General features: G+C 42.4%; 1 protein-coding gene across 1 annotated transcript in view; it reads right to left on the bottom strand.

Moving 5' to 3' along the window:
* Positions 1-1,322: 1,322 nt before the first annotated feature.
* The window catches only part of sf3b3 (splicing factor 3b, subunit 3), a 32,842-nt gene continuing 8,706 nt past the window's right edge, over positions 1,323-25,458 (bottom strand). Inside the window, exons 12-27 of the mRNA XM_084168770.1 lie at positions 25,161-25,233; positions 24,188-24,339; positions 23,749-23,904; positions 23,399-23,554; positions 23,036-23,179; positions 21,451-21,573; positions 21,194-21,348; positions 20,126-20,300; positions 19,453-19,658; positions 16,072-16,228; positions 12,403-12,528; positions 10,526-10,738; positions 10,243-10,341; positions 9,713-9,856; positions 4,212-4,316; positions 1,323-3,477 (exon numbers count right to left, since the gene is read on the bottom strand). Of these exons, the coding sequence (XP_084024896.1) occupies positions 3,337-3,477; positions 4,212-4,316; positions 9,713-9,856; positions 10,243-10,341; positions 10,526-10,738; positions 12,403-12,528; positions 16,072-16,228; positions 19,453-19,658; positions 20,126-20,300; positions 21,194-21,348; positions 21,451-21,573; positions 23,036-23,179; positions 23,399-23,554; positions 23,749-23,904; positions 24,188-24,339; positions 25,161-25,233 (2,325 nt within the window). The 3' untranslated portion in view covers positions 1,323-3,336. The remainder of the gene's footprint in view (positions 3,478-4,211; positions 4,317-9,712; positions 9,857-10,242; positions 10,342-10,525; positions 10,739-12,402; positions 12,529-16,071; positions 16,229-19,452; positions 19,659-20,125; positions 20,301-21,193; positions 21,349-21,450; positions 21,574-23,035; positions 23,180-23,398; positions 23,555-23,748; positions 23,905-24,187; positions 24,340-25,160; positions 25,234-25,458) is intronic.

Raw genomic sequence — 25,458 nt, 5'->3', positions numbered from 1 at the left:
CAGCTGCGCTGTGTGAAAAAAGTGTCCCAGTGAAAGCAAACACCTCTGATACAATATTGGCCCCTGGGAAGACCCATCTCTTGGCATCGGAGAGAACATTTAGCAGTTTTCAAGCAAATCTCCTGCAATTCTACACATTTTGCCATGAGGCAGAGAGAACACTGCAGTTTTAAAACTTAAATTACAGTGCATTTATGTAAAAAAAGAAAAAAAAGAATTGGGGGAATACAAGAAGTATTGAGTTGAAAAATATATAATTGGTGGAGTACTGTGGATACCAATATCTCGGTGAGCCTCCCAGGCCCATGGTTAAGAACATAAATTGTAGATTAAGATGAGGGAGGACTATTGTATTTTTTTATGAGCATGGCCTTTTTTCTATTACAGCATACTGGATGACTGTCATTCATATTCCATTCACCCAGCTCAATGTAACATTGATAGGTTTAGGCTACTACATGATACTCAACTTAACCCTATACACATCATGAGGTTGCTACAACCTAGCCTATTAATTAAAGTTTAAAATGTAGGTGCACAGGTCGAGAGAAATGTGAGTAATCAAGGTGAGAGATAATGACACATTAAATACCGCCTTGCCTGCATCTAGCTAATCTAGGGTGTAATCTGATCTGGTCCCACGGGGGACCAGTATGAAAAAATGTATGCACTCACTAACTGTAAGTCGCTCTGGATAGGAGCATCTGCTAAATGACTAAAATGTAAATGTAATCATTAGTCCAACAATTGCAAACAAGAGTTTCTATTGGACAAATTCAGGTATGTTTATCCTCAATTATTTCCATTTGCTTCTGTTAAATAATATTGTATTACACATTGTAAACTTATTCCATGGATCCCTTTGCCAAATGTAAAAAAAAATAAAAATACATTTTTAGGCATTCAGGCTGGCCTAGAGCCAGATAGCCACTTGAGACATTTTGAGAAGGGGCATTCCATGTAGAGAGCAGGCCCCAAAATCTCAAACCAAACCTCAATCATAACACCATCTGCTAGTCCAGACAAAGTGACATCAGGGGGGAAATCCCAGAAGATGGTGACCAATGACTCTCCAATGAAGGAAATGTACATCCTCAGCATCCTTAAACCCTCAAACAAGGGGCGGGGTGAACGACCCTGGTGCTCAATAGTGTAGTTAGTCTGCTAACATTTTGAATTCCTGCTTGCAGTTACAACACCAGGAAGTTTGCATAAAACAGATGCCGTCAGAGGTCAACGGAATTGACTGAAGTTACTTTAGAAAAGTATTTAATTTAAGTAAATAACACATACCATAAGTAAATACATGTCTGAGACAGATTACCAAGTATAACTTTTTATGTAAAATTGCATGCATTTTGAAAGCAGGCCTTTAATTGGGACGTCTATCTGGCCAGCAGAAAGGATGTTTTACCCTAATTTTGAGAAACCACATTAACATGGCAACTGGTTAAGTCTTCAGTCAAACTGTGGTGAATGACAACCAAATTCCAAAGAATAAGCACCTCTTCAAGCCATAATAACAAACATCCACTGGGGTGTAACACTGATCACACAAATATGCACAAACAACCTCACTGAAAGTTACCACAGTTTACAAACATTTCTATGCACTATGCCTAACTACCTATATTCCCAGCAATCTCAACAACCTCAAGAATGGCACAACACCAACCTCGAGAATGGCACAACACCAACCTCGAGAATGGCACAATGGTATTTTGTTCTCCTGTTGAATGACACGTTGAAAATGAAAAGTAGAGGAAGAGGCAGTGACTCAACATAACCCTCTGCTAACTCCATATCAATATCATAGTTGTAGGGCATCAGTGCCATAACTTGAATACTCAAGATACAGGTCAAATGTCCTAATACCCCTGTCACAACATTGACTAATTGCCTTACTAACTAATAGTAATGCACAAAAATTGCTTATCAATTAAAAATAACATTGAAATCAGTCTGATTTAACCAGGTCATTATAATTCCTAACATGAAAATGGCCTTTCAGAACATGCTATCACATTCACATTTTATATGACCTTGTGACAAGCCCAATAATAGGTCTGAGGTGAGTGACCACATCAAAAGCATGCACCAAACAGACACAGTAACTTCCTTACTTCAAGAATTGGGGGATGATTTGCTCTGTCCTTCATATCAGAGGTTGAATGGTTATTCCTTTACCTCTACTACCACTCAGGAAAGGTCAGCATGACATTTTGGCCACATCCAGGTGGACCAGCAAACACAAAACCAGTTTCCTTCTGTTTTCTTTGGCATTTAATCTCCCGGAGTGCAAATAATCTCAAAGGGAGGGATATAGACATGATTCATTCATACATAAAATAGATTGATCTTACAATCAACCTCTGCATATCTGATTGGCTAAGCCTTATAGCCGTTTCCAAATTCCGTCCATGAGAGCAGACTGAAAAACAAGACCCAAAAGGCCTATTGTAAAATGAAAGCCAAAATCAGAGCGGACTTCGTTATCAAATTTAACAGTAAACTATGCTAATATTGTTAAAACTCACTGCTCCTTTGCCTCTCCCACATTAAGTATAACAGACAATGTGACAAGGCATTACAAGAGATTAAAAAAACACTTTATTTACAAATTTGTCTGCCTCCGTTTTCTCATGACTAATAGAGAATGCTATTTCTCTTCTAAAGTGTGGCTTTTCCTTCGCTATTGTCCACAATCCTGTCATCCTGTGTAATAGATATGGACAATTTGTCCATCAAAGGAACTCACTTTTTAAGCACAAAATAAACAGCTGCTGGAGACTCAAACATTTTTTAGGATTCAAATCGATACAGAAAATTAAAAGAAAATCCATTTCATTTGTGGCACTCAGTTAAAGCAAAAATACTTCAAACGGATCGCTTAAACAAATCACACAATGCAAAAACAGTTGAGCTAATTCTATCAAAGGGTTTACTAGGCCATGCTTCTCACGCTTGAAAACCCAGCGACTGCTCCTGTATGAGACCGTCTAAAGCACTGATGCTAGACGCATGATAAATTCTAAAGAATCCAGCTAGGTTTAAATGACATGTGAGTGAAAACCATGGGGTAAATATTCACCATAGACAGTTAACACCATTCACCACAATTAGTGACGTTTTTATAGGCCTAATAAACATACCAGGGCCTAAAGATAGATTCAGTGTTCATAGATGGTGAAGAGGCAAGGAAACTATGTTCTGTCAACTTTTCGGCAGGAAACTAAGAAAGCTCTCACCTGCTCCTCATGTTAACACAACGCAGCACAGTCTCAAAATGTAAGTTGTTGTAAATTACAGTTTGTGTATGTACAGTACATGAGGGTTCTAGAAAGCATAGCGTGTGCGGATGTCCTCCAGTTTTTTTGAGACCTCAGGGGGGGTACGGTCCAGCTCCTCAGCAACACTCTTCTGCTTGTGGGGGTCCATGGAGTTGAACTGCTCACACAGATCTCCATCTATCACATTCTGCACACACACACACAGACAGGAGAGAGGGTCAGACACACTAGGTAAGACTGTCTGGATGGCCAAAGAACAAGGCTTCTGATTTCCGCAATCCTGTTCAACAGAGACCGCATGCAATCTGTTAATAATTCACAGCATGTCTACTGAGGTCTCTTCACAGTCCCTAAATCCAGAACAGACTATGGACGGCGCACAGTACTAAATAGAGCCATGACTACATGGAACTCTATTCCACATCAAGTAACTCATGCAAGCAGTACAATTAGATTGAAAAAACCCCAGATAAAAATACACCTTATGGAATAGCGGGGACTGTGAAGCAACAAACATATTCACACACGTTATAGATATGTGGTAGTAGAGTAGGGGCCTGAGGGCATACACTTAATGTTGTGAAATCTGTTATGAATGTATTGTAATGTTTTAAAAATGTAACACTGCCTTAATTTTGCTGCACCCCAGGAAGAGTAGCTGCAGCAGCTAATGGGGATCCATAATAAATACAATACAAAAACTGATCCAGCCAAATGTACTGGACTTGAAGAGACCACACGCAATAGTAGGTTCCTGGCATAACTTTTCACCCAGAATATTTGGTATCAGATTCCATTTGTAAACATATATTGGTGTCCTCTGGACACATTCCCTCTACATCGCTGGGAGTATAAAGTGTGTCTTTCTTTGCCCCACCATCCTACGGGAATAGTAATGCAACCTATTCAGGTAGTACCCACCTTTACAGGGAAGTAGTAGGATCGGAAGCTGAGGTGGTCCCTGCCACACAGAGGGGGGAACTCTGAGCGCATGTGCATCTCTAAGTGCTGGAAGAAGTCATGATCCTGAGGACAGAGAGGCACACCATCAATTAATTTTCGCCATCAATTAGGCCTGTCCTGACAAAAAATTATAATTGTCGGGCTAAAGTCGTCTGTTCTTTCGAACAATCGATTAGTTGAAATTGTAAAAGGTGTATTTTTCCATATATTCAGAAAGTATTCAGACCCCTTGACTTTTTCCACATTGTTACGTTACATACTTATTCTAAAATGGATTAAATTGTTTTCCCCCCCATCAATCTACACACAATACCCCATAATGACAAAGCAAAAACAGGATTTCCAGAAATATTTGCACATTTATTAAAAATAAAAAAACTGAAATATCACATTTACATAAGTGTTCAGACCCTTTACTCAGTACTTTGTTGAAGCACCTTTGGCAGCAATTACAGCCTCGAGTCTTCTTTGGTATGACGCTACAAGCTTGGCACACCTGTATTTGGGGAGTTTCTCCCATTCTTCTCTGCAGATCCTCTCAAGCTCTGTCAGGTTGGATGGGAAGCATCGCTGCACAGCTATTTTCAGGTCTCTCCAGAGATGTTTGATCGGGTTCAAGTCCGGGCTCTGTCTGGGCCACTCAAGGACATTCAGAGACGTAGCCTGAAGCCACTCCTGCGTTGTCTTGGCTGTGTGGTTAGGGTCGTTGTCCTGTTGGAAGGTGAACCTTCGCCCCAGTCTGAGGTCCTGAGCACTCTGGAGCAGGTTTTCATCAAGGATCTCTCTGTACTTGGCACCGTTCAGCTTTCCCTCGATCCTGACTAGTCTCCAAGTCCGTTGCTGAAAAACATCCCCACAGGATGATGCTGCCACTACCATGCTTCACCGTAGGGATGGTGCCAGGTTTCCTCCAGACGTGACACTTGGCATTCAGGCCAAAGAGTTCAAATCTTGGTTTCATCAGACCAGAGAATCTTGTTTCTCATGGTCAGAGTCCTTTAGGTGCCTTTTGGCAAACTCCAAGTGGGCTGTCATGTGCTTTTCACTGAGGAGTGGCTTCCTTCTGGCCACTACCATAAAGGCCTGATTGGTGGAGTGCTGCAGAGATGGTTGTCCTTTTGGAAGGTTCTCCCATCTCCACAGAGGAACTCTGGAGCTCTGTCAGAGTGACCATCGGGTTCTTGCTCCCCTCCCTGACCAAGGCCCTTCTCCCCCGATTGCGCAGTTTGGCCGGGCGTCCAGCTCTAGGAAGAGTCTTGGTGGTTCCAAACTTCTTCCATTTATGAATGATGGAGGCCACTGTGTTCTTCGGGACCTTCAATGCTGCAGACATTTTTTGGTACCCTTCCCCAGATCTGTGCCTCGACAAAATCCTGTCTCGGAGCTCTACGGACAATTCCTTCGACCTCATGGCTTGGTTCTTGCTCCGACATGCAATGTAAACTGTGGGACCTTATATGTGACTAGTTTCAGGAAACTAGGCATATCTTGCACATCACTACTTCACATTAGAGGTATTTGAATGTAAACATTTTTTATCAAACATTTTTGTATGTATTTTTTGGCAGAAATGCCTTCTGGAACATGTGAACTTTCATGTGCCTTAATATCAAGCTTGTATTACATCCATAAATACAAATAAAATTGTTAAATTACGAGCCTAGTTGGTTTAGCCATGGAAAAATATAGGAACCTTCCCGCTAGTCATGATTGGCTGAGATAATGGATGGGCTGGACATGCCGGGAGATGAGTTTGGATTGGTCTGCATGCTTCTGTTTATATAACGTGAGCTGCTCAGTATGTGTTGATAGTCCTTTCAACCTCGTTTTTGAAATATATAACATTAGCCACTGAGAACTACAAAAGTTTTGCTACTTTTCTTAACATTGATGCCCTGAATTTAGCAGGCGCTAATCAACAGATCAGTTGGATAAAGTGATTTGCTACTTTCTGCACACTCCACGGTCAGTGTGAACCAGAGTGACTTGACAACGCTTGCCAAACAATATGTAGCTACAAACAAAACTGAGTTAAATGGTTCCAGTCTGCCATGAAGCGTTCATCCATGTATAAGGGTAAGAGTCTAGCTAAATTTTCAGATATTATACGTTTCTAATTTTGACAGGAAGTCATTTTCATTGCAAGTTAAAGCGTACTGTTAACTAGCTAGCGAACGTTAGCTTGCTGGCTCGCTAGCTAGCGTTACGGGTATGATCTGTGTAGTAATATTATTCAATTCAGAAAACCATTTGCATTCTTAGTTATAGCCTAATGTTAGCTAGCTAACATTGAACCTGGTTGGTTAGCTTTAGCTACCTGCAGATTCATACTACAGCTATGACAATGTTTGTATTGGTTGGTAGTAGTAGGAGTTGGGATTATGCCAGTTCATTGTTTAGCAAGCTAGCTACATGTCTAAACAAAATACATCTCTAAACAAAACTCTTTACCAGATGATTACATGACCCATCAAGTTAGCCAGGTGTGTCTGGGGGTGATTACGGCCATCGTTTGTATTTAATGAACATGTGTGCATGTCTAGACAATAGTGACCCATCCACTTAGCTAGATGTTGGTTGGTTATAGCATTTCCTTCACATGACCCATCAATTTAGACAAGCATGTCAGGTAAGCGTCATGTAATAATTATAAAATATTTGTATCTAGACACTTTGTTTTTGATATTACTACTATGCAAGTAACCATTTCACTGTACTGTTTGTATCCAGTGCATGTGGCAAATCAACTTTTTATTTGATTTGCTATAGTGTGGGTTTACCAGAGATGGTAATGTGAAGAACATGACATGCACCAAAGTCAGATTAGGATATTGGCCAATTACTAGATAGTGTATTTTTATCTGGAGTTTTTCCTTATTGTAGGCTACTACTTTCACCACTTTGTCTTGAAATATTTGGTTGTTTACTAAACTAATCACTCTGTTTAGCAAATGGCCTCACATGTGAATCCTTAAAGAGATGGGTGGGGCTAAGGCTTAAGAGGGTGTGAACGATGCCGAATGGGTGTTGACAAAGAAGAGCTCTCCAGTAGGTGTACCAAAACATTCAAGGACCATTTTCTCAAAAGTGGGGTTACAAGTTTATCAACTTTCAAAGCATAATTATTTTCCCATTGTTCTTCAACTGCAGTCTATGATATACCATTTCTAGCTCTGAGCCTCTACTTTTATCCAATGTAAAAAACACAATTTCAAAATTTGCTACATTAGATCGAATCGAGGCGGTCGGTCACATAGACAGGTGTGTGCGCCTTTCCAATCAATTGAATGTAACACAGGTGGACTCCAATCAAGTTGTAGAAACATCAAGGATGATCAATGGAAACAGGATGCACCTGAGCTCAATTTCGAGTCTCATAGCAAAGGGTCTGAATACTTCTGTAAAAAAAAAGGTAATATTTGCAAACATTTCTAAAAACCTGTTTCGCTTTGTCATTATGGGGTAGTGTGTGTAGATTGATGAAGAAAACAATTAATGGGTGGCAGGTAGCTTAGTGGTTAAGAGCGTTGTGCCAGTAACCGAAAGGTCGCTGGTTCTAATGACTAAAATGTAAATGTGATGCAATCCATTTTAGAATAAGGCTGTAAAGTAACAAAATGTGGAAAAAGTCAAGGGGTCTGAATACTTTCCGAATGCACTGTAGACACACCTTATGTGTTTTAATAAAATCAACTATATATGCATTGAGCTTGTCGGATGCTTTAAGCGCACTGTTTGATGAAATAAGACACAAATGACTCGAGGGAGCCAGAGATCAAGATAACCAGAAGAAAAAAACGTAACCTGACCATCCTCCTGCCGCTCCTATTGGCTTTACTCTCCTGAAGTTGCCGGTATTAGGTTACATGAGGACTCTGCATCCTTTCTCATGTGGAATGCCAAGTTTTTTCACAGAAAATCAAATGAGATTCAAGTCTGGGCTTTGGCCACTCAAGGACTTTCACATTCTTGTTCTGAAGCCATTCCAGCATTGCTTTGGCTGTATGCTTGGGGTCATTGTCCTGTTGGAATGTAAATCTTGGCCCCAGTCTAAGTTAGTTTGAACTCTGAAGCAGGTTCTGATCAAGAATTTGCCTGTATTTGGCTCCATTCATTGTTCCCTCTATCCTTACCTCCCTCTATCCTTACCAGTCTCCCAGTCCCTGACGCTGAAAAGCATCCCCATTGCATGATGGGCGGCAGGTAGCTTAGTGGTTAAGAGCGTTGTGCCAGTAACCGAAAGGTCGCTGGTTCTAATCCCCGAGCCGACTAGGTGAAAAATCTGTAGATGTGCCCTTGAGCAAGGCACTTAACCCTAATTGCTCCTGTAAGTTGCTCTGGATAAGAGCGTCTGCTAAAATGACAAAATAAAAAAAATGCTGCCACCAGCATGCCCCACAGTAGGGATGGTGTTAGACAGGTGATTATCTGTGCCTGGTTTTCTCCAGACATAACGCTTTGCATTCAGGCCAAAGAGTAAAATGTTTGCCGTCTCAGACCACATAATCTTTACCCTTATGCTCTGTCTTTCATGTGCCTTTTTGCAAACTCCAAGTGTGCTGTCACGTGCCTTTTTATCAGGAGTGGCTTCCGTCTGGCCACTCCCATAAAGCACAGATTGGTGAAGTGCTATAGAGACTGTCCTTCTGGCAGGTTTTCCTATCTCAGCCAAGGAACTCTGTAGTTCTATCAGAGTGGTCATTTCTTGGTCATCTCCCTGACCAAGGTCCTTTTTGCCCGGTTGCTCAATTTTGTCGGACGGCCGGCTGTAGGCAGAGTTTGGGTAGTTCCATATTTTTTCTATTTCCCAATGGAGACGACTGTGCTCTTGGAAACATTCCAACACTCTAGAAATTGTTTTATACCCCTCCCCAGAGAATTGTGATGAGTCATATATATCTAGGTGATCTACGGACAGTTCCTTTAACTTCATGGTATAGTTTTTGCTCTGACATGCACTGTCAACTGTGGGACCTTATATTGACAGGTATGTTTCTTTCAAAATCCTGTCCAAACAATTGAATTGGCCACAGGTGGACTCCAATCAAGTTGTAGTGACGATCAAAGGAAACTGGATGCACATGAGCTCAATATGGAGTGTCATAGCAAAGTGGTGTGAATAGATTTACATGTTAGTAATTTAGCAGACGCTCTTATCCAGAGTGACTTACAGTTAGTGAGTGCATACATTTTCATACTGGCCCACCGTGGGAATCGAACCCACAACCCTGGCGTTGCAAGCGCCATGCTCTGCCAACTGAGCTACACAGGACTGTAATTTACATATTTCTGTATTTCATTAATAATAAATCTGCAAAACTTTCTCAAAACACGTTTTCACTTTAAATATTTAATCCATTTTGAATTCAGGCTGTAACAACAAAATGTGGAATAAGTCAAGCAGTATGAATACTTTCTGAGCGCACTGTATGTGTGTGAGTGTGTGGTGTGTGAGGTACCTCGTGGGAGGTGAAGGGCACCAGGATGCCGATACCTCCAGACAGAGTTGTGTAGACCAGAGACTCCGAGCCTCCGGGAATCAGTGTGGTCTTCTGCAGTGACAGCACCGTCTCCCCAATGTGGTAGTTCATAATCACTTCAGCCTGACACAGGGGAACAGACATGGAAAAGGGTCAGGCACAGACAGGGGTTTACAGAACAATTCTCACTCATGACACAACCAGAAAACATTGCTTATATGCACCCTTTTTACCAATTGCCCACAATAAGCCCAAGTGTAGGGAATTTCCCACTGACTACCTAAACATCTTCTAGCTCTTAAAATCTTCCAATAAACAGCAAAATGGAAAACAGCAAATTGGCCTGGAGAGCTTCCAAGGATTGGAGAGCAGGTCTGGGATGAGGCAAACCACAACTCCACCAAGACACAAACAGTGATCCAGAGAGCGAGACAGACAGACAACAGTTCTCCCATGATCCTGTCTCTATAGAGCTGTGATGCTGTGACAGAGGAGCAGAAAGCCTGTACCTTCTGAGAAGCTCCGTTCAGCAGACCTCTATCCCACAACGCTTTGTTCCCAGTTGGGTCCTCATCCACATCGTCGCTGGTGTTAGGGGGAAGGCGCACCTGAGGGGGTACAAAATGTAAGTTTAAAAGCCTTCAAAATGTTTGCGGCATCATTGAAATATCATAAATTGGATAAAACTGTTAATGAGTCGTCTGGCAAACACTTCCTTTTAGAGAAAAGGTAGTATCCGATATAATACCCAACACCTTTGTCAGAAAGGAACAATAAAGAGTGTACACGTACAATGCTAATGTTGCCAAACTTGTCGGCTGAAGCCATTGTGTCGTAGTCCAGCAGGCAGGCGGTGGTGACCCATCGAGGGTGGGTGTCGTCAGCGAAGATGATCAGCTGATTCTCGTTGCGCTTGTAGCGCACCCAGAACAGACTCTCCTGTACGTCAGTCACTATGACCCGCTGACCGATGGTGTGGATACCAGTCACCAGGTTGGGCACATGCTGCAAACGAGACGGATGACATCAACTGAACACCTCTGTCCTCAATGGACTGCCATATGGATTTTATTTGAAAGTTCTGGAACCTAAACAAACGGTGGACAGTGGTAAATTGTCCTTTGGTACAATGGATGATGGATGGATGATGCTGTGGCCTTTTATCTTTGCTTTTAGAAGGAGATTCTTACAAATCAATCTTCTCCCCAACTTGACTGCTGCACTTAGATCGCTAATAATTCTAACAGTGGTTAACTTAATTCCTTTGAGACCTTAACCTGAAGTGAGTATTTTAGGTTAGTCAAACTAGGCTGGGTGGTATATTGTATTTTACTATACACACCGGTATTTATCCACACAATGGTGTGGATTTTAACTGTACCTTCTCTAATGGTATTTAAAAGTTTGATTTGTTACATTAAATAATTCGCTAATGACAAAATATATAGCAATCATCAGTTTTATCAGCAGTAAGAAACTGCTAACAGCTGAGAACAACTAGCGAACTTGCAAGCACAAGTCAACAACTTTGGGAGTAGAGACCCCTGGAAAACATCACACTGCTGTCTCGTGGCGAAAGTAAAAACTGCAATTTAATAGAGGTCAAAGAGGAGAATAATTATTCTGATAAATAAATAAATAGAGGCATACTAAGACAAAAGAAATGTGACAGTGTGTACATGATAAATTAGTGCAGGAAATGAATTGATTACATTTCTGGAAGTTAATGCTGGAATTAAATAACTATGCAAACGGTAACCACTGGTTGAGTTTGTGGCTACAAAAGACGATTTATATGCAATGTTCTACAAATAAGACTACTTCAACCAAAAATAATTGGACAAAACTGACAGTGAAGTTTGGTTGAACAGAATAAAGCAATCAGAATGGAGAAAGCCCATTAAAACCACTTACAATTAATTTGCACTGCTCATAAAGCATATTTAGAACTATTATTATTCAGAATCATCAAATACCATCATAAATGGACACTGCAAGCATAATACAAAAAGCAGCAGTAAACAAATCAATTTTCACTACATGTCAATAATATGTCATAATAAAGCATTTAAAAACATGAATAAGGCAGTTACCTATGTCTAAAAATCCTAATACTGTAAGTTATGAACTGTACACGATATGAGTGCAAATGTAAAGGAAGTGCCGTGCTAAGAACATTCAACTGAAATATAAAAAGGTAAAACATTTTTCTTTCGGCTACATTGAATTTTCACTGAAGCAACTGTGGCGAGAGGCAGCATGCGCGCATTGGCTGTATTGTGCCAGCTGCAAATGTTGTGATTGATGGTTGAAAACTACCAGAATTCTGTGGCTACAGCCCTACAATCGATAAAAAACATAGCTAAATACCAGTGAATTGAGAGCACATTTGACAGAGTATTTTGTGTAGATCGTTGACAAAAAATGATAATTAAAATAATAAAAAAATGCTGAAATAGTCAAGGGGTGCAAATACAAAAGACAGCTGCAGGAGCATCAATCTGACCCCTTGACAATTCCTGGTCTGAGAGCTTGTTAGCCTTCCTAACCAGCCACTTACCACACTGCCAACTGGTCAGGTGTTTACACAGTAGAGTCAATAGTTTCTTATACATCCTTGTGTGTTTGTGTTTTTCTGTGTGTGTGAGACGTCAGGCTCCCTGTCTCACCTTGTTCTCACACTTGCGGAGCAGCTTCTTCTTGCCCAGGTCATAGATGCGCAGAAGTTTACCAACGCCCACCAGCACACGGCCCTGGAACGGAGCGATTGCCAGAGGAACGTCCTCCACTGGAGTCTGTCAAAACAACATTCCTTTACCATATAAAAAACAACTGATCTTGAAGGTCATTAACATACTACCTTGAAAGGACATTCTGTAGAGCAAGTCAAAACATACATTTCTGGGAGTTTGGGTGGATGAGAAGTTGAGCTTCACCACCCATTGGGAGAACCTTGTCAGGAAACTCGAGCTGCGTATTGGGTTTTATTACCTGCAAAAAGCTTGTTTTTCCCTTGCCGCCAGAAAATAGATGATTCATTGTACTTTTACATTTTAGTCATTTAGCAGACGCTCTTATCCAGAGCAACTTAGTTAGTGCATACATCTTCATACTTCTCTCTCTGTGTTGGTCTATGGTGATACTATTTATGTGCAAGCCTCAAGGCTCTACACGGAAGGCTCTTAACTCTGTATCACACAGCCTTTTGTTTTGAACTGACCATGGACAAAGGCCCTTTCATTACTCAGCCCCCTGGTCTTGGAATTCCCTCCAAGCCAACCTAAAACACCAGGACCTGGTGTCCACTGGAGAAGTTCAAAGGACAAATAGATGAACAGGTTGTTGAGACATGTAGTTGTTTGTAGTTGTCACTAGTTTGGGTTGCCTTATGTAAGGAAGCATGTTGTTTAACTTCACACACACCACACGCATGCCTGCACACACACATCCACTGTTTGTTTGCTGTTGTATTTGTGCTGTTGCCAGTGTCTTCGGTCTGTGTTATCAGTTTTGTCTTTGTATTTTTATTTGGCCACAGGAGGCCTTTTGCCTCTTGCGTCAAACTCAATCAGCGCAAGGGCCATATTAAAAAAACAATGAAGTCACTGGCCAGACATAGCCGCCTATGTTTTTAGTTTTTACAAAATAACTTGCATACAACTACGACCCAAACTGGCTAATGTTTTATTAGAAAAAATATGGCCCTTTATAATGTCCACTTATGTACATAAGATGCTGTAGATAGCATTTAACATATTAAAACAAAATTGATAAATAATATTTGTCCAGCCTTTGCTGCGATGCTTGCAAATAATATGCTGCAAAAAAAGTATTTAACTCCAAATAACAAAAATGTAGCTAGTTTGTTGTAACAAACTTATTTTTTTGCTTTGCATGGATCACCGGTGCAGTTGAATGCAGCATTGCTGTATGGTGCACTTAAAATGTCTTATAGTTGAGTAGCCAGCCTAGGCTATTGCTCAAATGTTGCTGTAATAGGCCTACTTGGTTCTCCTTTGCATGGTGTTTTGCTGCAGGTTTTGTTTTTTGGTAATTCATTGTCAACCTTTAAAAACAGAAGCCAGACTGCAACATTTTAGTAGCCTAGCTAGGACTGTGGTATGTGTCTACACTTTCCCTCCGCTTCTTGCGGTAAATGAGACACACGACAGCAGCACAATTGAAGATTGAAATCTTTTTTTTTTTTTTTTACCGATGCGAGCACATCAGGCTGTAATTTCATAAAGTAGACGACTCAACTGTTGACTCATTTATACTCTTGTGTACTATTGTCCTTTAGTAGTCATTTATACCTGCATGTGAATCCTTTATCTTATAACTTTTTGACAACCAAGATGACATTTTGTGTAGGCCACAGCAATGACCCTTTGGAACGGAAACTTGGCATGGACATTTAGCCTACATCATGTTTAAACTTTCGTTCCGGTAGAAGATTCGGTCAATGCCATTAGTGATGATGATATGATACAGTGCACTGGCTGGCTCATGTGTGGGTCTGGGAGGAGGGGTGGATCTGTGGGTGGCAATGCACTGCCATTTGGCATGCAGCATGTTGGCAGTGCTTGCTGTGACTTGTAGTGCAGCGCATCCTGGGCTGTATGCAGGGCCGGATTAAGAAATCATAGGCCCTGGGCCTTTTTATTTTATTGTTTTGTTATAGCCCCCCCCTCCCCTCCTCGTAAACAAATCCGTGCAACAAGATGCATTTCGATGCATGGTAAATTTACTTTAGAAGAAAAGGCCTCTTCATAATAAAGCCATAACGTTTGCCGTGTGGCATAGGCTACAGTTGAGCTGAGAATTTTTGGGGATTTCCACACATGGGTAACATAACTTCACAGGGTCTGAAAAAAAATCTACCTTTTAAAAACGCATTTCATGTAATTCTACGTCATTTCCATGACAGAAGACAATAGCTGAATCTTTTTTAATACCACACAAATGACAAACGAGTGGCTACTCTGACTGACAAACAGCGACCAAGCTGGTCTTGAATTCAAACAAACAATAGCCCAGGCCAATGAAGCGACACACAGATTGTACAATATTAGGAGGAAATATATATACAGTATATATCATAGGCTACAGTAGGCTACTAAATATAATTTCCAGTGGCACACACTCACCTAATGATGACGATGACACCTAATGATGAAGATGAAGCCATAGGCTACGCACGGTGATGGCCGAAGCGCTCGTCGTGGCAAAAGCCTATCTCATGATGAGCTACTTCGAAAAACGGTGCTGCTGTTAGCTAAACATTGTTTCTATTGGTTCTACAGAGAGATTAGTCTTCACTTTTCAGCAGTAGGCATTTGCTTTCCAAAATGTACGTTTTTCCCACGATTGTATTTTTAATCTGCACAAGGCAAACCGACAGCCACAACCAACCATAGAAATATAATGCATAGATGGCAGTTCCCATTCAAGTCAGGACTGGCATCCATTGTTAGTGTATCCATCAGTTTAACAGTCAAATTGCAAGGGTAAGAGGTTACAAAACCCTTCTATGGATTATATGTCTATGGCCACAAGGCAACAAGCTGTATATTTGGCTCGCATGCTGCCCAAACTGCGGCCTACCCGAATCTAGGCATACCGGTAACTGCCAAAACAAAGGAAACACTTGAGTAAATGAGGGATACAAAGTATATGTTATGGTGTGGGGTGCATTTTCCTGGCATTGTTTAGCTCCACTTGTAGAATCTATGCCAAGACGCATTGAAGCTGTTCTGGCAGGCTATGGAAGCGGGACAAAATTATTTGACAACTCAAATCATTGCGAGGGCCGGACAGAAATGTGTCACGGGCCTTGTGTTTGACACGTGACATAAAGGCTTCATAATTCAAAAATGTAATGCTGACATATTATAGGGCCCTATAAAATCTGGTTTTATTTTTTGCCTGATTCCATTTTCAGTTTTTCCCCCAAATTCCCTTTTCTCGGTTTTGTTTTTCCAGGTTTCCGTTTCCCCCCATTGTTTTCAGGTTTTTGCTCTCAAAATAACACCTTTTTAAATAAGAACTTGTTCTTAATTGACTTGCCTGGTTAAATAAAGGTTAAATAAAAAAATGTAAAGTCTAAAATACAGACAAGACCCGCTGAGACTGGAAAGACAAAGTTCTGTCAGTCAGACTGCGTCCCTCAGGGAGTTGGGTAAAGGGGAGGGGGTGGAAGCAAGAATGAGAGTACTCTGACTCTCAAGGGGCAATTATGACCATTCAGAAATAACAGTCTGGGAATTCCTGTGCACACAGCTGTGGTCAACAAGACCCAGAAACCACTGGATTAGTCATATCCTCTGTCACTCACTCACCTTGTGCATAAACTCCAGTTTGTCCCCTCCCCCTCCCAGCCGATAGGTGTAGATGAAACCGCCTCCCACAGAGCGGGGGTTAAGGATCATGTCCCGGGCCACCCCCACCAGCACATACCAGTCATCACCTCCGCTGGCAAACCGACAAACAGCCACACTGCAGGGACAGTCCACAAAGGGAAAGTAGGAGAGAGAGGGAGAGGGGTATTAGCATGTGTTACAAAGTATTATTCCCCATGTCAATCTCTACATTTTGTGTGAACTGTGTTAAATGCTAAAACCAGAGGTGTTTAAAGCGCTCTCCATTATTATTAAGTCAGAGAAGAGACATGGAGACTCATCACTTCAACAGCACAACATCCCTCTCCTCAAACCTTGCCCTAAATGACAGGATGACCAGCTCTTATGCAATTACACAGAGAAAATCTTAACAGGAAAACCAGCAAAGCCAATTATAACAACAACATCCTCCTAGTAGCCTTATAGAGAGCAATAACATTTTTGTAGGCACTAACGCAGGCTAACTCCGCCATGGCTCGATGGCCAAAGCATATGGGAAATTGAATGTTTTTTTGGGGATAAACGCAGAAAGTAAGGTCTGTGTTAAACACAGGCTTAAGAGATCTTATACATTTTGTTCTATGAGATAATCTTCATCAGCCAACATCACTTGTGAATTTTGAAGCATTTATGTAATCAAAACAAGCACATAAAGGCTTCATAATTCATAAAGGTCAGGTTAACTGACTGATATTATAAGGCCTTATAAAATCAGTTGAAATTTAACAGATATTTATCTTTGGTTTTTCCAGGTTTTTGCTCTCAAAATCATACCTGTTTAATAGAAAAACAACTAAATTGGATGTTCTAAGTCCACAACAATGCTTAAATCACATCAGGAGACCACTTTTGAGGTCTGGGAAAAATCTAAGAAATTCAGAAATGTGGGTGCAGTTACCCTTTAATGGAAGTGTGCACCAGCCAGAAACCTTGTGATTGCACAAAAAAATGCCAATTGATTGATGCAAATACTCATATTCTGTCCGTACTGTGAGACGCCTAAGACAGCGCTACAGGGAGATAGGACGGACAGCTGATCGTCCTCGCAGTGGCAGACCACGTGTAACAACACCTGCACAGAATCGGTACATCCGAAAATCACACCTGCGGGACAGGTACAGGATGGCAACAAAAACTGCCCGAATTACACCAGGAACGCACAATCCCTCCATCAGTGCTCAGACTGTCCGCAATAGGCTGAGAGAGGCTGGACTGAGGGCAACATCACCGGCAACAACGTCGCCTATGGGCACAAACCCACCGTCGCTGGACCAGACAGGACTGGCAAAAAGTGCTCTTCACTGACGAGTCACGGTTTTGTCTAACCAGGGGTGATGGTCGGATTTGCGTTTATCGTCGAAGGAATGAGCGTTACACCGAGGCCTGTACTCTGGAGCGGGATGGATTTGGAGGTGGTGTCATGGTCTGGGGCAGTGTGTCACAGCATCATCAGACTGAGCTTGTTGTCATTGCAGGCAATCTCAACGCTGTGCATTACAGGGAAGACATCCTCCTCCCTCATGTGGTACCCTTCCTGCAGGCTCATCCTGACATGACCCTCCAGCATGACAATGCCACCAGCCATACTGCTCGTTCTGTGCGTGATTTCCTGCAAGACAGGAATGTCAGTGTTCTGCCACGGCTAGTGAAGAGCCCGGATCTCAATCCATTTGAGCACATCTGGGACCCGTTGCATCGGAGGGTGAGGGCTAGGGCCATTCCCCCCAGAAATGTCTGGGAACTTGCAGGTGCCTTGGTGGAAGAGTGGGGTAACATCTCACAGCAAGAACTGGCAAATCTGGTGCAGCCCATGAAGAGGAGATCCACTGTAGTACTTAATATAGCTGGTGGCCACACCAGATACTGACTGTTACTTTTGATTTTGACCTCCCCTTTGTTCAGGGACACATTATTCAATTTCTGTTAGTCACATGTCTGTGGAACTTGTTCAGTTTATGTCTCAGTTATTGAATGTTGTTACAAATATTTACACATGTTAAGTTTGCTGAAAATAAACGCAGTTGACAGCGAGAGGACGTTTCTTTTTTTGCTGAGTTAACATTTAATTGAGAAGGTTTTTGGGAAAGCCTTTCCATCTACCAGCAGATGGTTATCATTAGCATTATCACCAATGGCTACACAAAGTGTAGACTAGACATATATGCACAACACACAGACGGGCATTCCTGTGCTGCTTCAGAAGGTTCCATCCAATTGAATCTACATTTCCACCAACTGGACTTGTTGTGGATAAAAATCAGTGTGTGATGATGTAGTCCCCACAAAATCTCATTTTTCTCTTAAGTTTTCAAGTACTGAATAAAAATCTAAAGTTCAATTGCGTTTCCATCGCATTTTTGTCAGTTAAATAGAAAATGTGCCTACTCTGGTCTTGGCACCTGTGCTCTAGCCAACAGCTGGCAGATACAATGCAGGTAGGTTGTGCGGGTTGTCTAGTCTACATGACGAGGTTATTAAGTAGATTACCGTGGATAGGAGCGAGAATATTGTTATTTGTCAAACGAAAGTCAAGCATCGATCATCATGTCACCAGAATAAGACCCTCAATCTTTTTTGGGAAAGGAGCATCAAGCTCATCACTGTGCACTTTCACCACCCTGTGAAGTTCATAACTTTTCATTTGTAGCCTAATAAACTGCATGATTTCCCGAGTGGAAGTGGGAGGACCACACAACATATCATCGTGTGACTCCAAATGTACTTCGATATGATGATTATTATATCAATATTTGCGCATAAAGGCCTTTCCACAGCCATTTCTCGCATAATGAATTTGATCAACACAGAAAAGATCCCACCATCTCAAATAAACAAATGATATGTCTGCATTTATAAAATTACTCGGAAACGTCCTGTTTCCATCACAGATGTTGTAAAAAACAAATGGTATATACGATATGACTTTACTCATAAAAACTATGGATGGAAACGTAGTTCATGATGCATTTTGTTCATGTCTTATGTTTAACTTGGGCAAGTTAATAAATGTTCTCATAAGTTCAATACATTAAGTTGATTTTCTATTAACTTCAATAAATTTTTGAATATTGTTGAATTCCGTTTTGTCAGGATTCTGTGATTCCGTCCACTTTTTCAGCAACGCAGATTTTATAGGGCCATAATATTATCTCATAGAACAAAACGTATGATCTGACGTTATTTTGGGCGTTTATCACAAAACCACATTCTTTCCCCCTATAGGAATGGCTGAAAGAACCAGAAGTAACTCATTTCCGTTTTTTAGGACTACAAGCTGGCGAGCTCTATTCCATCCATCCTTATCCTCTCCTCTGTCCTCACCTGAAGGCAGCCTCATTCTGCTCCAGTTGGACCAGGTCCAGAGTGGTTCCCTGGATGGGGTTGACCAGACGCACCAGAGAGGCCCACTGGCCAGACCCGGCCTTGGGCGCCCCAAAGATGGCCTCTGGCAGGTTCTCATTGAGGAAGGCAGCAGCCATCTCTGCTGCCAGCTCCCTCTCATCCTCACCAGCTGCCTCAACCATCTCCTACAGAAGGGAACAACACAGAAGTGGTGTCAGTTACAAACAGAGACAAAGAAAAGTAGGGAGGAGGGGGTGAGAGAGATCTACATAAGTGTAAGCAAAGTATTTCAAAGTATCAGTCTAATTCCCTATGTCAATGTCTACATTGTTTGTGTAATCTCTGTATATATGCTGGGATCAGAGGTGTTTTAAGCTCTCCATTATTATTCTGTCAGAGAAGAGACATGAGAAACTCATCACGTCAACAGCATAACACCCCTCTCCTCAAACCCTGCCTTGAATTAAGCTTCTTCGGGTTTAGGAAAGTGCTATAAAAAAACAATTGTAAATTATTTCTATTGAAGTTTTGCCTATAGCTACACTTTCATAATATCAGGCCACACAATTTACACAGCCTGGGTATACAACATATAGCCTCAGCCCTCTCTCCCTCTTAGTCCATTGCCCCGTTGGTCAGGACAGAACCATACCTCTGCCATCTGCTGCTTGCGCTGGGCCTTGGTGGCCTCTGTGTAGGCATTGTGATCAGTCTCTATGAGTATCAGGTTGTTTGTCTCTGGGTGAATGACAAACTTGCGAGGTGTATACTGCAAGGGGAAGGCCACCTGGTTAAACACGGCACCCAGCTTCTCCAAGGCCAGAATCCTAAGAGGGAGACAAAGGCAGTGTCAGAAGATGTGTACCACGTAACAGGTGTGCCATGCCACAACTCGGCCATAATGGGAACAGAAATAACATTTCAAAAAGTAAATGGGACATGTCCCTCATAAGTTAAATATCAGCGTTATAATTGAGAATGAGGATGGTTGAGGGAAATGAGAGAAAAATGAGATGTGATCTCTGCCTATATGCTGAGATCAGAGGTGTTTACACTCTCTCCATTGGTTTGTCAGAGAAGAGACATGAAGACTCATCACTTCAACAGCATAACTCCTCTACCTTCAAACCTTGTCAATGAAGACATTTCCTCAATATATACTGAGTGTACAAAACATTAAGGATACCTTCCTAATATTGAGTTGCCCTAATTTTGCCCTCAGAAGAGCCTCAATTCGTCAGGGCATAGACGACAAGGTGTCAAAAGCGTTCCACAGGGATGCTGGCCCATGTTGATGCCAATGCTTCCCACAGTTGTGTCAAGTTGGCTGGATGTCCTTTGGGAGGTGAACCATTTTTGATACACACAGGAAACTGTTGAGCGTGAAAAACCCAGCAGCGTTGCAGTTCTTGACACAAACCAGTGCACCAAGCACCTACTACCATACCCCGTTCAAAGGCACTTCAATATTTTGTCTTGCCGATTCACATCTGAATGGCACACATACACAATCCATGTCTCAATTGTCTCAAGGCTTAAAAATCATTCTTTAACCTGTCTCCTCCTACACTGATTAATGTGGATTTAACAAGTGACATCAATAAGGGATCATAGCTTTCACCTGGATTCACCTGGTCAGTCTATGTCATGGAAAGAGCAGGTGTCCTTAATGTTTTGCACACTCAGAGTAGATGTGTTTACTTTCATGTTCTGTGTGTACCTCAGAGTGTTGGTGGAGATTGCCACAATGCCCTCTGGACACTGTTCAGAGGCGAAGCCAGAGGCATACTCCAGCGTCTCATAGGACAGGGGCGTCAGATGGAATCGGGACTGGTAGGAGTAACTCAGCCAGGAGCGACTAGACATGGCCAACACCTGAAGGAGATGGAGAGTTCAGAGATCAAAGAGAATAGTAATACACACAGCCTCAATGTTATGTTTCAGTTCCATAAAACCAACTAATCGGATTTCACTTACAGCTTCCTGTCCCTGCATCCTGACACGGAAGAGCTTCACAGGTCGCGACCCCAAGTACCGAGTACGAGTATCAGACAGGTCTCCAGTCACTGGGTCCAGCACGGTCCTGAGCAACACACCATTCTGAGGAAAGACAGACATGTTAATGTCACAAATAAAGCTCTAGCATGTCTTCCAACAGAGCACAAAATATCATGTAATACAGTGCCAGAAGTAAACAGGCAGTAACACAGATAGTGTATGTGTGTGTATATACTGTATGCTGAGATCAGAGGTGTTTTAAACTCTATTATTTGTCAGAGAAGAGACATGAAACTCAGCACCACAATATCCCTCTACTCAAACCCTTCCTCAACACATCAGAGGACACATGCACTATATATACAAAAGTATGTGGACACCCCTTCAAATTAGTGGATTCGGCTATTTCAGCCACACCCGTTGCTGACAGGTGTATAGAATCGAGCACACGGCCATGCAATCTCATTTTACATTTACATTCTCCATAGACAAACATTGGCATTAGAATGGCCTTACTAAAAAGCTCAGTGACTTTCAACGTGGCACCGTCATAGGATGCCACCTTTCCAACAAGTCAGTCTCAAATTTCTGCCCTGCTAGAGCTGCCCTGGTCAAATGTAAGTGATGTTATTGTGAAGTGGAAACATCTAGGAGAAACAACGGCTCAGCCGCAAAGTGGTATGCCACACAAGGTCAGTGAACAGGACCGCCGAGTGCAGAAGCGCGTAAGAGTCGTCTGTCCTCGGTTGCAACACTCCCTACCGAGTTCCATACTGCCTCTGGAAGCAACGTCAACACAATAACTATTTGTCAGGAACTACATGAAATGGATTTCAGTGGCCGAGCAGCCGCACACAAGCCTAAGATCACCATGCACAATGCCAAGTGTCGGCTGGAGTGGTGTAAAGCTTGCCACCATTGGACTCTGGAGCAGTGGAAACGCATACTCTGGAGTGGCAGTCCGACGGACAAATCTGGGTTTTGGCGAATGCTAGGAGAACACTACCTGCCGAATGCATAGTGCCAACTGTAAAGTTTGGTGGAGGAGGAATAATGGTCTGGTGCTGTTTTTCATGGTTTGGGCTAGGCCCCTTAGTTCCAGTGAAGGGAAATCTTAACGCTACAGCATACAATGGCATTCTAGATGATTCTGTGCTTGCAACTTTGTGGCAACAGTTTGGGGAAGGCCCTTTCCTGTTTCAACATGACAATGCACCCGTGCACAAAGCGAGGTCCACACAGAAATGGTTTGTTGAGATCGGTGAGGAAGAATTTGACTGGCCTACACAGAGCCCTGACCTCAAACCCATCGAACACCTTTGGGATGAACTGGAGCGCAGACTGCGAGCCAGGCCTAATAGCCCAACATCAGTGCCCGACCTCACTAATGCTCTTGTGGCTGAATGGAAACAAGTCCCCGCAGCAATGTTCCAACATCTAGTGGAAAGCCTTCCCAGAAGAGTGGAGGCTGTTATAGTAGCAAAGGGGGGACCAACTCCATATTAATGCCCATGATTTTGGAATGAGATGTTCGACAAGCTTTTGGTCATATAGTGTATTTTACCTGCAGTCCAATGTTGAGGTAGAGGAAGCCGACAGTGCCCTTCACTCCTAGCTCATCTTCCTTCTCCACTCCTCCCATCTCCACTATACACAAAGACTCAGGCTGGGCTGGCAGGGCCTGCATACTGAGGGGCTGGAGACAGTCCTACACCACAAAAACACAGAGGGGTTAGTGGCACATACACAGCTTCGAGAGACACAAACGCATGCTAAAGAGACGGCAAATATCCACAATGGCATGGTGTTATTTGGATTTGAACAGTCCAAGAACATCTGGTGCTTGTTACAGACTCGCAGAGCAGCCAGTATGAATCAGGTCCATTCTAAACAGATGGACAAACAGATCGCACAGTGAGTGTCGTACCGAGGGGTCCAGGGAAATGATGCGGACGGTGTTGTCCACCAGCCCCACCGCCAGGAAACGGGAGCGCTGCTCGCCAGGGGGGACATTGGCCAAGCTCATACACACCACGTCAGCTGACATCTCCTTCCTCTCCGTGTACTCATTCAGCTGGCCAGACTGGGGGGAGAGACATGGAGATAGAGAGAGGGGAAGGTTATCATAAAACATCTACTGTCAGAAGATATATAAACTTGAAACTGAGCAGGAGAGACTTCTGGATATCCGCAAAAAGCAGATAAAACTGGGTCAAACTGAAACAAGACCGAACTTGGCTGAGAAAATAGACACCCAGGGGATGAAAGTATACTCACAGGGTCCATCTCAAAGTAGACCAGCTCTCCTCCGGTCAGAGCGATGACCACCTGCCTCTGGTTGACTGCACAGCGCACAATGGTCTTCTTCCCCGGAGTCTTCCACTCATTCACACGCTTATCAGCACGGATGTGACGGATCCCATCAGGATACACCTGTACAACAGGGTTATTCAGTTTATACAGGGCTGGGGAAGGGGCCTGGCCTGGGTGTCTAATGTGTGTGTGAATAGTGCGGAGATCAGAGTTGTTTAAGCTCTCTCCATCGTTATGTCAGAGAAGAGACATGAAGACTCATCACTTCAACAGCAATATTAAATCTGTCATACACTTAATTTCCCTTTTACCATCAGCATTGTATTCCCTCCAGAACATAAGGTGCATAGGTGCATATTCAGGCCCCTGTGAGAGGCGTGTGTAGTGTGGGTTTTAGACTGACCTGCACCAGAGCATCCTCCCCCAGCAGAGAGCAGGAGAGGGTGGGGGTGGTCCCAAGGAAGCCAGAGTCTGTAACTTCCTCTACGGTCTCACCAATAGACAGAACCAGGGTGGCGTTGACGAAGGACACGATGATGTAGGCGTCAAACTCATCTGGAGGTGGAGAGGTGTTTAAATGAGTAGGAGTTTCACACCAAGGGGATTTCTGGACCGTTAGTTTTATTCAATAAACCATGGTTTAGTATTAATCTGATACATGAAGCAATTAATCAATATCATAAACTACATTTATTTATTCACAAAGTATGTATAATGCTGAGATCAGAGGTGTTTAAACTCTCTCCATTGATATTTCTGTCAGAGAAGAGACATGAGAAACTCATCACTTCAACAGCACAACAAACCCTGCCCTGAAACTTCAGAGGAATCTGTCCTAATCTGATACATGAAGCAATTACTACCATTCTTATACCCTTATTTTGGTTTTTCACTAACCCAGAGTATGGCATTACAATCTTTAAATCTACGTCTGTAACCCAGTGTGTAGAAGCTACAATGTCTGACTTGTGCAGGCTAACCAGTTGGATGAGCCAAGTGTTCTGTGTAATGGATGAATGTCAGAGTGAAAGTGAAGTCAAGCCTGCACAGCACTGTCTCTACCAGGCAGCTGCAGAGGAACTAAGCCACTGCACTACACCATGACGGGAAAAATCTCTGAAATCACATGACTTCTGGGAATAGTCTGGCAGAGTGACTTTGTCCCAGAATGCAAAATATCATGCACTCTGATGCCAGACTGCAACACACTTTTGATAAAAACAGTATTAAGATTAAAACAATGCCACTTTACAACCATGTCATACACAATAACTGCAACCAAACACTGCAGAAGTAGATTGTAATGAGGTAGAAGGCAGAATAACTTGCAACTACAGAAAAACATTGATGTATTCATTAAATAAATTAACAAGTACCTTCAATGTGTCTGCGCACAGTCCACACAGCATTTGGGTTACCGGGCAGCTCAGACACAGCCATCTCTGATACCTGGAGGGAACAATCACTGATCAGACTCATTTTAATCTAACCTAAGCATTTACCAGTCTGTTACCTGTGCATTAACATGTTAAGATCTGCTGAGATCAGAGGTATCCACATTCTCTCCAGTGCTGTGTCAGAGAAGAGACATGAATATCATCATTTCATACAGCTTCTTAAACACTTTAAATATGAGCTGGTGTGAGAGAAGCAACAGCACCAGAAACTTAAAAC

The sequence above is a fragment of the Coregonus lavaretus genome (assembly GCF_964263955.1).
Source record: "Coregonus lavaretus genome assembly, chromosome: 9".
Lineage (NCBI taxonomy): Eukaryota > Metazoa > Chordata > Actinopteri > Salmoniformes > Salmonidae > Coregonus > Coregonus lavaretus.
This window is presented reverse-complemented; position numbering and strand designations above follow the sequence as displayed.